The sequence below is a fragment of the Podarcis liolepis genome (assembly GCF_965112155.1).
Source record: "Podarcis liolepis genome assembly, chromosome: 2".
NCBI lineage: Eukaryota > Metazoa > Chordata > Lepidosauria > Squamata > Lacertidae > Podarcis > Podarcis liolepis.
The window spans coordinates 76,300,801-76,313,350 of record NC_139555.1 but is presented as its reverse complement, the minus strand read 5'-3'; the positions used below and the strand labels follow the sequence as shown (position 1 = coordinate 76,313,350).

The 12,550-nt window shown below is 46.0% G+C and overlaps 1 protein-coding gene across 1 annotated transcript in view; it reads right to left on the bottom strand.

Annotated features, from left to right (window-relative positions):
* The window catches only part of SHISA5 (shisa family member 5), a 37,902-nt gene extending 35,570 nt beyond the window's left edge, over nucleotides 1-2,332 (bottom strand). The window contains exon 1 of the mRNA XM_083489054.1: nucleotides 2,132-2,332. Coding sequence (XP_083345180.1) covers nucleotides 2,132-2,201 — 70 coding nt within the window. The 5' untranslated portion in view covers nucleotides 2,202-2,332. The remainder of the gene's footprint in view (nucleotides 1-2,131) is intronic.
* Nucleotides 2,333-12,550: the final 10,218 nt, after the last annotated feature.

The following is a 12,550-nucleotide window of genomic DNA, read 5'->3' as shown; positions in this document are numbered from 1 at the left end:
TTCTCTGCACAGAAAAATGTTTTCCCAGGCCTGCATTATTTGGGGCCCTGATGAGCTGAATGCAGGCCCCCAACCATGCCCCTGAGACTTGCCAGGTGCTCACCAACTCCCTTGCTTTTGAAGTTCCTGGCAACAAAAGTCTGGTGGTTTTAGTGGGAGGGTGTGTATTTTAGGGCTGGAAAACCTTTGGCCTTCGAGGTGTAGCTGAACTGCAAGTCCCATCATCCCTGACCATTGAGCATGATGGCTAGGGCTGATGGGTCCAAAAGCATCTGGAAGGCCAAAGGTTCCCCAGCCCTGTTTTATGGCAAAGGCAGAAAGATGGTGACACCAGAAATGCAAAGCCTGGCCCCTCAGGAAGGCCTCTGGGGGCTAACAAGGCACAGCATGCTTTGACTTATACTAATTAGATATACTTTGGGTTGTACTATGTGTGCTTTCTTTGTGTAGTAGTTGTTATACAAAAAAAGCAGGAAGTTTACTGAGCTCCTGATCAGCTGTGTTTAGCTTAGGACCACAACTTACACATTTCTACTTTACCTTTTAAGTGCCTCTAGCCATATACATAAACAAAATTTTAAAATGTCCAGAACAAACTTAGTTGGTCTCTAAGGTGCTACTGGACAATTTTTAAAATGTATTTATTTATTTCGACTGTGTCACACGAACACGGCAATCTACGTGAATCTAGTCAAATACATTCATCTCCCTTTTACTGTAAGTCACCATGTACATTGGTATCTGTTGCTCGTCTTCTTCACACTGCCTAAATTTAGAGTGTAACTTTAAGCAACTGTATTAATAATTTTGTGTGAAACACCTCTTGGTCAAGTAACTTCTTCCTCAACTGTTAGTTCCTTCAGAGGAGGAGGAGGAGGAGGAGGAGGAGGAAGAAGAAGAAGAAGAAGAAGAAGAAGAAGAAGAAGAAGAAGAAGAAGAAGAAGGTGCTTCCTCCTTTTCTTCCTCTTCTATAATGGCCTTGTGTGAACCACTCTAGTCTAACCTTGCCTGCCTCACCATTGTTGTCCAAGTCCCCTCTACTCCATTCCTAGGATTTCAGTTGCCTGCTTCAAAATCTACTGCACCTCTCCTAGCAAGGGCAACCCTGTCATAAAGTGACATACAGCAGATTACTTTGGCCTCAGTACTGGAACACAAAAGCCTCCTAACTCCAACATTTGTGTCTTTTTATAGGCTTGGGACAGATAACTGCAGGGAGCAGAGATTCTTTTACTTCCAACGCTTAGCTTATATTATCCCCCAAATAGCTCTAAGCCAGAGTGGAATGGGCGGTTTTCGTAATAATAATAATAATAATAATAATAATAGTCTGAAAATACTGCTAATGTTCAAACCTTCGCTGTCTTTTATTTATGACAAGAAGTCTTATTTATAAATATCTTGAGGTGCAGACACGCAATCCTGAAACGCAGCAGACCTAGTCGTAGTAGACAATCGGGTGTTAACCGCTCCCGCCCCCCCCCCCCCACGCGCCAGTCTGGGAATATGAAAAGCGGATTTTGGTGAGGCCGATGGCAGTGACACTTGAGAACAATCTCACAAAAGAGGCCTCGGAGGTTTTAAGAAAGCAAATGCAAAAACCGGGAGATTCAGACACATAGACGCACGATGAGCCACGAGTGGGGCCTCGGCGAAGCACGAACCAATTGAGAACGCCCCTTAATCAAACATGAGAAGGAAAACAGGTCTCTGTGTGACAGAGGGAGCGCCGGCTTCTTCCTCGCCTCGACAGCCCTGGATGTCTGCTCAAGGCATCCCCTTTCTTAGAAGTTGCCCGATGTCCGAGAAGGGAGCCTTACTTAACCTTCTCCCCCCGCCCCTTGCCATCCATAGCGGATGCGTAAAGCACCGTCGAGCCGCCACCAGCTGGTTCTTGATCGCTGAAACGCAGAGCCGGCCACTTCTGCGCCTCCCCGCTGCTGACGCCTCGGCTCCCCCTCGGAGGAACTTCTCCCGGGGCAACCCGCCAGCAACCCGCTCCTCGTCCCTCTTCCCTTCCCACCATTGTTGACGCCAGGCAGGCAGGCAGGCAGGCAGGCAGCCCTCGCCCCCCCCCTCTGCCTCCAGGGTCTCAGAGAAGTCCCCCTCAACTTCGTAGCGCGTCGCTTACCGCCAGGCACCAGGAGAAAGAGCGCCAGGAAGGCGCAGGAGGTCAGGAAAGGGCTCCGGGCGCAGGCCATCCTCCTCCTCCCCTCAGTCAGCCCGCGAGCAGCTGCCACAGACCCACCGGGACGACTCCGCGCCTCACAACTGAGTGGCTCGCGTTGCCCGAAATCGAAGAGCCGCGGCCACGCCTCCTCCCGCCCCCTCCTCCTCCTCCGGCTGCTTTTGCTCCAGTTGTCCCTGCGAGCGCCTGAGCGAAATGGGAGTTCCGCGGCGGCGGCGGCCGTCCTTTTGCCGGCACCTCCCTCCTGCTTCTGCTTCAGGGCTGGCTCTGTCCTACGAGGCGGTTATTTCCCCGAGGGCCATGGATGAAGAAGCCCCAGGGCATGTGCAGAGCCTCCCCGTCCCTCCGTCCCCACAGCGCCGCCCAACTTGGAGGTGCACACCTCTGGGATTAACAGCGCTGTTCTGTGCCTGCTTCCCGGGAAGGAAGCCCCACTGTGTTCGGTGAGATTTACTCCCGTGTAATCGTGTATAGCGGGAGGTGGGGCACCCTGTAGCCCTCCAGATGGGAGCCGGAGTTCAAGAACACAGGTTCTCCATACCTGCTGTGTAGGACTGCAACCTAAAAGTCCCAAGATCCACCTCTGACAACGAACTTCTTCCTTACAACCCCTGTTGTGGAGTTCTATCACGTAATCCTGCTTTTCTTGAGCACACACAGAAACCACAGGTGACCAGGTATCACATCAGCATCTCGGACAACCAAATAGGGGACTGGGGCTAAAAATGATATTGGCCAGTGCTAGGAGGCAAAGGAGGTAACCAGGACACAAACTTTCTCCCCTATTGGCTGCTTTTAAATTGTTGAGGATCTTGGTGAACTACTTTATGATTTGTTTGCCCGTTGTAGCAGTTGTAATGTGCTGTGCAAGATGGTGGATGATTATTAATTGTATTTTTGGAGCTTTTATTTCTTAGAATGTATTTTATTCTACTGAAATATGCAGTGGCGTAGCGTGGGTTGTCAGCACCCGGGGCAAGGCAAGTAATTTGCGCCCCCTAACCCGTGGATTTGCACCCCCTAACCCGTGGATTTGCGCACCCTAACCCTAACCCCCAGATGTTGCGCCCGGTGCGGCCGGCCCCCCTGCACCCCCCACGCTACGCCACTGGAAATATGAATTCCTTAGAATTCATGCAGGTTGCTTGCAGGTTATCTCAAATTAAAGCAGTGCAATACCTTCCCGTTGGTATGAAGAACAGGATGTTGGCTCTCAACGGATGGCCTTTGGAGGATGAGGAAATGGCCTGTCCCTGTTCTCTGGGCTGATGTTTTCCTTCCCTTTGTTGGTCATCAAGAAGTGTTTGCAAAGAAATGACAGTTTGGAGAAAGGCAAACCGGGAACAGACAGAAAACAACTTTAATGGAGAGAGTAATCTATTCATCAGTTGTATGATTAACTGATTACAGTTTATTTAATGGCTTGCACCCATGGATATAATCCTACATTACACATGGGCAGAGCAATTCAAAAAGAGTGTGGCTCCTAACCTCTCCCTTTCTGATTTTTCTTTCCTTAAACACAGTTTTATTGCCAGCAGGAAATATATAAACTAGGCCAGCTTCAGGGCTGGTGTTGAGTGTGTCCTTCATTCCAAGGTGTGGGTTGCGGGAGTGGCATGCTCCTGCAGCACATCCTTTTGGGTGAGTCAAGAGGTCTGCCTCCTGATGGATGAAGCCTCTCTCTTTCAGGATGGGCCTCACTGTCCGCAGAAAGGGAGGCCCAAAGGATTCTCTGGTCTCTGCGATCCCTCCCAGGGACTGCAGCTTAGCCCATTTAACTGTCTTTCTTATTTCTGTAAATGTGTAGAAGTTGGTAGGATTCTACAACAATGATCAGAAGGAAAGATGCCACGGTCTCTTGCAGGTCCTGCCAGCTTTTTCCTCATCAAAGCCATTTTGTTTGGAAATGCAACACTTTTTTTTCATGTGGAAAATTAATTAGCTATTTATTGTTCATTGGAATTGTTTCCTTTTTCAGCATGAGCTTCTATGCTAGCAAAATGACGTTTGTGGCAGAATGCCACATTTCCTAGCCTTGTTACTACATGCTAAACTTAAGAATATGTTGCTGCATTTCCTCCTTTGTTCCCTCACAATAAATTGCACACCACTGCAGGCCACACCTGCTCATTACTAAAGAGAAGCAGAAACGGAAGGGCATGCCAATTGCAATGCCAATGGGAGAGGTTTACAATAAATAAAAACTTTTCAGTGAGGAAACGGATGATGACATTTCCTTCATGTGACCACTTTCGCACACCCTCTTTGTACATCTAGTCTAGCAGTGGTGGCACCTGTGTAGGTGTAGACTCTGAGACACCTTTGTTGCAGGTCCACCTTTCCAATTACTTCTTGGTGGATAGACCTGCTGTCTTTTTTTTACAGGTAGACCTGACATCCAGACAACTCTGCTGAAGTCCTCAGTTCTTTCATCCCACCCAGCATTCAATTGAGCTGCTGCTGCAAGTAACTTCATAGCAACCCCCCAACACACTGCATTTCCATAAAACAACCCAACCCAGCAGGATAACAACAATGGAATACACTTCAGGGCTGTCAAGCACTATTTAAGTCTCACCCCCCACCCCGCAGCCCTTCACATAGCAAAATATGTTACTGCTCAGGATCCATGATCCCTCAACCACAGATCCACCACCTACAATATGATAAAACAATGATGGGCTTTATATGTGATTTTGGTAACAGCAGAGTAATTTTTTTAATGCTACAATTTTATTTAATATAGTGGTACCTCGGGTTAAGTACTTAATTCGTTCCGGAGGTCTGTTCTTAATCTGAAACTGTTCTTAACCTGAAGCACCACTTTAGCTAATGGGGCCTCCTGCTGCCGCCACGCCGCTGGAGCCCGATTTCTGTTCTTATCCTGAAGCAAAGTTCTTAACCTGAAGCACTATTTCTGGGTTAGCAGAGTGTGTAACCTGAAGCGTATGTAACCCGAGGTACAACTGTATGTGAAATAAGTAGGAAAGATCAAAACCCTTGTTTTTGTCACTACCTTTTTGTTTATGAACAGAAACACTTCTGCCTAGTCGCAGCTAGCTAAACTCATCAGCGCCTGAATTGTTTTCTATGGGGCAGCAATCACTTCTTCAATAGGGAAGATTAGCATAAAAGTTTAAAAACCAAACCGAAAAGTCTCTTCTGTAGGGACAATGGGTTTTTCAACTCTAGGCTTCAGCTTCATTAACATGTGATCCGCTTTCCTAAATTTCAATAATTGCTGTGACTCATTTATTGTCTGGAAACACTGAGAAGTGTGATTAGGCAAGTTTTTCACAAAAGGAATGAGGAGATTAGTGCCTTTGCTCCACACCTCCTTTCTACAAATAGTAGAAAATTCCTTACAAATGCTAGGTACCCAAATGAGCCATGATATGTAGATTCCCAGCTTGCTTGCTTGCTTTTTTTTAAAAAAGGAATTGCATTGTTGCTTTTGGTAGATTGGGATGGGGAACCAGCCTGCACACATGCAGCAGGGTGGGGTCTTCCCCTTCCTGGGTTGCAAAGGTAGTGCCTGAACACTACTGTTTTCCTGCCTTTGGGTTGAGAAAGGGTGTTGATCAAGGCAGCAATTGGTCCCTCACTCTATGCACATACCATACATTTAAAGCACTTGACATCCTCAAAAGAATCTGGGAGCTAGTTTGTTAAGGGTGCTGGGAATCTTAGCTATGTGAGGGGTACACTACAGTTTTGGTGTTTCTTTGGGGGCAGTCATGTGCTTTAAATGCACGGTGTGCACACAGCCTTCAAATATAGCTATGTATGTGTAGCAAGGGAGGCATTGTTGCTTAAAAATGCAAGCTTCTCTTCTTCGTCAGGAATGATAACCCATACACAGGAGGAGATGATAGGAAGAAAGAAATTATCCAGTGGCCAGTCTTGAAAGTTTTTATTTTTCTATATAAAATTAAGAAGATAGAACCATTAAGGGTATTATATCTGATAGCTCCTCTGTTTAATTGTGAACTTGACCAAAGAAATAAAGGCCAGTTACTCTGCTGTCCTGTAAAAATAATGTTAAAGCTTCAAATATAATTCATTCTATTTGATTAACATGATAACTATTTTTTCAAGCAGCAGTCAAAGAACGTGTTAGAGATAATTAACAGATGCCTGCTGGCCTGGAAATGAAAAAGCAAGGAATGACTCACTGTAAACTAAACGACTTTCCATTTTCCAAGCCCAGAAGTCAAAGCTTCGTTTGTAGTTCAACTAAGCCCCTCCTTTCTACCACAACCTACTGCCTTCCCCCTGTGGTTATTTTTCTAGCCTGTTTCCCCAAGTTGAGAAACAACGTACATGCCAGCAGTGATTCATTTCGCAATTGGTAGAACTATGAAGAAGCAAATGAAGAACCACAATGTAACATTATGGAGGACTGCTGCTCTAAATGTGTTGTAAACATTTTTTGCTTACTGGCTAAATCTCTTTGTTTTTTTCTTTTTAGTGGTGAAGCCCCCTCCTCAAGTTACATTGGGAGGTGTCTAAAACTCCCCTATGTTATTTTTCCATTGAAAATCACCCACTTAAAATTGGTTATTTGCTGCAATTTTAAAAAGAATTGGGTCAGAAAAGAACCCACCACCACACAGCACAGTCCCAGTAGGGACCAGGGCTCCCCCCCCCCCCAGATGCTCTTTGTAAGCAAATAAATTTGTCCAGTCACAAAGACATGATTCAAAAAGTAGACACATCTAGCCTGACCCTCACATATCAACATATCAAGGCTTGCTTAGTTCTCAGATCTGACTTGTTCCGTTTCACATTCACATAGCAGAAAACAAAATCCAAGGACAGAGAAACAGTATTGAGTCAGAGAACACTAACCCTTCCCCCTTGACATTTTGATTTTCTGTGTGCATGATATTCCCATGTCTTAAATAAATCATGTGAGTCTGGAGTCTGAAGTAGTACAACCAGAGATTAGGTTTACTGTCTCATCTGCTGTTTTTGAGAACGAGGCCTAAAGCTGTAGCAGAAGCACTGCTATAAAACAGAGGTAGGAAACATCAGGCCTGAGGGCTAGATTCAGCATTCCAGGCCTCTCCATCTGGCCCTTGGTGGGGGGGGGGGGCTTCCCAGGCAACACCTCTTCCCAGTTCATATCCGCCATCACTAGCCTACACCCTGCAGTGGTCCTGCTGTGCACCCTCCTTGAGTGGTTTTGCCTGTGTGGAATCAGCCTGAGCTGTGATGGTGCCTCTTGTGTGGGGTGTGTGGCTGCTTGTAGAAACATCAACTGTTAGTGTACAAAAGTAAATGTCACGCTAGTTGCTCCACCCACCACTGGCATGAGGTCTCCAGAAGGTTGCCTGTGATATAATATAGTCTTCAGGCTCCAAAATGTCCCTCATCAGTGATATATAAGCCTTTCCTACATCATAGAATCCGCAGGAAAGATCCCACACCAATGAATAAATCCTATAGGGAGGGAGGAATTCAACATCACACCGTTACAAACATTCTGCTAGCACAAGTGTTTCTGCTCTCCAGACAGAACAGTCTTCCCCCTTGTGCTATTCTTCCCCCTTGTGCGGTTCTCTCAGCTACTATCACCCTGACACAATTTAGCAGGGTGTATGAGAGGAGGAAAGCCCCATTGCCATAGTGGAAGTCCTTCTATTAGCACTACCTGGGGACCTCGGTGGCGCTGTGGTCTAAACCACTGAGCCTCTTGGGCTTGCTGATCAGAAGGTTGGCAGTTTGACCACCACGCGAGGGGCTGAGTACCCATTGCTCTGTCCCAGCTTCTTCCAACTTAGCAGTTCGAAAGCATACCAGTGCAAGTAGATAAATAGGTGCTGCTGTGGTGGGAAGGTAAATGGCATTTCTGTGCACTCTGGAACTTGTCATGGTCCTCCGTGCGCCAAAAGCAGTTTAGTTATACTGGCCACATGACCTGGAAAGCTGTCTGTGTACAAACTCCAGCTGCCTTGGCCTGAAAAGCGAGATGAGTGCCACACCTCATAGTCACCTTTGACTGGACTTAACTATCCAGAGGACCTTTACCTTTACTAGCGGGACCAGTTAGTTGAATCCAGGCCATGATTCATGAATGGTGAAACATCACTCTTATTGCAGAGAAGCAAAAATCTGCACTTGGTGACAGTGTTGTAGTTAAGATTCCACCTGCTTAGGTAACTTCTCTATGCTAGGAGTGTAACCACATATGTTAAACGTTTTTAATAGTTTTCAATTCTTTCAATTAAGTTTTTATTGTACTTTAAATTGTACTGTTTCAGCATGTTGGTGCTTGCAACTCTAGGCTCCTTTGGAATAACCTAATTAGTAATGATAACAAATGATACATGTAAATGTCTGTTACTGATGCAATTTTTAAATGTAAGGCAATTTAACTGGAGAAGCAGCAGCAGCAGGAGGAGGATGCATAGCCCTTCCTCTCTTGCCAGTTGTTCTTCTTTTTAACTGCTCCAGCAAAGTGACTTTCCCCTTGTGAACTTAAAAAAGCCATGTTATTATCTCTCCCGTGCCCAGATAGGTCACTTTTTTGTTGCCATTGCTATGATTGTGGATGTTTTGTTCACCCTTAAATTTATATTGGCAACTTACACAGAAATGCATAGCTTACTTTGTAGCATCCTGTGTTAAATATCATGTATACACTCCTCAGCTGCTGTTTTTATAAGCTTACTGAGCATGGCCCATGTTACCTGATTAAATAAGCCCCACCTGCAGCCTAGCAAACCCTGCCAATTTCCTCTTGGCTGCTTTTGGTGCTTGTGGAATTGCTTCACAAGCCTCCTTCCTTCTGGCTGCCTTCTCACTGTTTAGTGACACTCCCTTTATTTCCCAAACAGTGTAAGGGATTCAAGGCTGCCAACTGACAGAGAGGTGGGGACCCTGGATGGAACTGCTGTTGTGCAATTAACAGCAGCAACATCTGCAGAGATCAGCAAGCAAAACTGGAGCATCATCACCTGCTGTTGATATTTAATGCCGTTAAAGCTGAAGGAGCAGGAGGGGGGGACCCCAAGATCTAACCTAGAATATAGTGCCTTATTCCCACTTTGTAGGGTGGGCAGCATGGTTAGAAGATGCAAGGAAGGAGAAGGCTTATCTATCTTTAAAACACCTGGTGCAGAGCAATAGCCATCACAAACCTCCAGATGTGACTGGGTTACAACTCCCATCAACCTCAACCATAATGGCTGATTGTCAGGAACTATGGGAACTGGAGCTCAACAACATCTGGAGGGGCACCATGTTGGATATGCTTGGTGTACAAGATGGACTTTTGGTAGGTGCAGCTTTGCTTAGTTTGCAGAGCAAGCTGCACCAGCCAAAGATGAAAGACATAGGGTGAGGAACCCTTTAGGCCACATCCCCATGGTAGGCAGCAGTGGCGTAGCGTGGGGGGTGCAGGGGGGGCCGGCCGCACCGGGCGCAACATCTGGGGGTTAGGGTTAGGGGGTGCAAATCCACAGGTTAGGGGGCGCAAATTACTTGCCTTGCCCCGGGTGCTGACAACCCACGCTACGCCACTGGTGGGCAGGGTCAGCAGGCAGAGCATTAAATGTGAATGTTCTCCTTTTGTAGTAATCTAGTTTCTGCACATGCAAACATTCCTCCTTATCTTCCAGCCAGGCAGGGCTGGTGAGAGGTGGGGCTTGGGGTGGTACAGGACCAGGAGAGAGACCTGGGGGGCCAGATAAAAAAGCCTGGAGGTTCCCCATGCCTGGTCTCTGATATGTGTTTCCTTTAATGCTATCCAAAGAGACACAAGGCAACAGTGGCGTAGCGTGCGGGGTGCAGGGGGGCCCGGCCGCACCGGGCGCAACATCTGGGGGTTAGGGTTAGGGTGCGCAAATTCACGGGTTAGGGGGCGCAAATCCACGGGTTAGGGGGCGCAAATTACTTGCCTTGCCCCGGGTGCTGACAACCCACGCTATGCCACTGCAAGGCAATTGCATATGAGCGCACTCATGTCCGCCATATTTTTGCACACCTCTCCTGGAGATCAGCAACCACTGCGCTCACGAAACAGGTCTCTTGATTCGTTTTAGTCAAGCAGTTTGTCTGACGTATGCAGAAGCAGCTGAACTGAAGGGATGACTGAACTCTGAAGCAGGAGTACTGGTGAATAATTCAAGCGCGCAACAGGGCAAAATTGCAGCCAATACAAAGGCCAAGGAGAAAGGAAGACTGTTTGCTGCATAGACTTTTGTTTTTAATAGGGAAGTTTTTAAAGAACATTTTAAAGAACATTAAAGAACACCCATTTAAAAATAAATGGGTATGTTTATGGCCACATTTTCTTACTACGCACCGTTCAAGCATATAGGATTGCTGGGGGTGGGGGAAGACAGTATTCCTGTACCTGTAACAGCATCATGGCAAGCAGTAATTAAGCAATTAATTACAGCATGTAGGTGCATTTTCTGTACCGCAGGCTGAAAAAAGAGCTTGTGGGAGTGGTTGGGTGCAGGGATACCAAAGAGGAATGTCAAAAACATCAGAGTTATCAGTTCTAGTGCTTTATTAAAGAAAGGTGTAGACTTACAGCAGAGCAGCCTGCCAAGTCTCCCAGACCTAACAGATGGGGGATGGACATCGCAGCAAGGAGATGGCTTGCACTCCCCCCAGCAAACATTCATACATTCTTTATCCACAAAGCAGTCTATGTCACTTTGGCTAGGACTTCCCATCACGCCACCTGACCAGATGAGGGCATAGGTGGCAAATACCCGAATCTTACAGATAGTTGTTCCCCTTTCTGGGTTCAAAGCACAGCACCCCAAGCCCCTAGATAAGGATATCATCAAAGCAAGCCAATTAGCCTATATCAGGGGTAGGCAACCTAAGGCCTGTGGACCAGATGCGGCCCAATTACCTTATCAATCCAGCCCACGGATGGTCCGGGAATCAGCGTGTTTTTACATGAGTAGAATGTGTCCTTTTATTTAAAATGCATCTCTGGGTTATTTGTGGGGCATAGGAATTTGTTCATTTCCTCCCCCCCAAGAAAAAAAAAATATAGTCCAGCCCACCACATGGTCTGAGAGACAGTGGACCAGTCCACAGCTGAAAAAGGTTGCTGACCCCTGGCCTATATCAAAGCAAGTGAACATAAGCATATATGAGCTCACTGCTACAACAACTACCAGTTAATTGTGGGGTTATCTTGACTACCAAGATGGCATCTGCAGAGTTTCCGGAACAGTTCACCTTTGGTTCAACACAATGCAGGTAGCTACGTACACACAATACTAGGAGTGGAGAACCTGTTGCCCACTTGCCAATCCTGGCGCACCAGATTCCCCATTGGGTGCACAAGACAATTTTGGACAAGCCACCCTCACCTGCCATAAACCTGAGCACATTCAAAGCACATTCTTCTTCTCTAGGGCACTGTAGTTTATCCCTCACAGAGTTACTAGCAACTCTTAGCAAATTGCTGTCCCATAATAATAATAATAATAATAATAATAATAATAATAATAATTTTGGCAGTGGTGGTGGTGGGGGAGGAATGTGTTTCCACTGTGCTTTAAAGGTACAGTGTATACATCAACAGCTAACTGTGTGAGCCTAAATGTGTGTGCTCAGAAGTAGGTCCTATTGAATTCAATAGGTCATGTGGCCAGAAAAGTAGAGATAGGATTGCAGCCTAAATTACTGAAGGTATAAGCTCAGTATGTCTTGCTAAAGGCATTGGTAGAGTGCAGCACATTCCTATGTATATTTGCTCAGCAGATACAGGTGGTCATCCATTTTATTAAAAACAGCAGCATGGCCTCATAGTTTTGTAAATCATCAATGTATTATAATTTTAAGGCTGGCTTCTCCCTGTCACATCTGTGGGAGTGTCCAGCTAGTCAGATTTTTAGAAAACATCAACTGTATGTTATATTTTATTTCTATACATGTCCCCACAGGTCCCCAGAGTTGTGAACAGCATATTAATGCAAAATAAATAGACTGATGGTATGCAATCTAAACATAAGACAGCCAGGAAAACCCCCCTGCTAGATTCATGTTTATTAGTGCTATTCTCTGCCCCAGTGAAAACAGGCTTCCATCTTTTACATGCAGACCGTGTATCATATAAATGCAACAGAACAGGGACTTCAGGAAAAAGCAGAAGTCAAGTGCTACATTTGTGACATTCTGTTGAAGATTGTGTGTAAAGGCCCTATGGACTGGTACCACACTGGTTTCCCCATAGGGTGTGCACATGCGTATCACCACTAGAGGCCACCATATATCTAAATCATAACCAAAAGTGGCTCTGAATCATTCATAAATACAGTAGTAAATCCAATCAACACACTCATGTTGAAAGGTCTTCTGATTTAGATGGTTAGAATTGCCCAA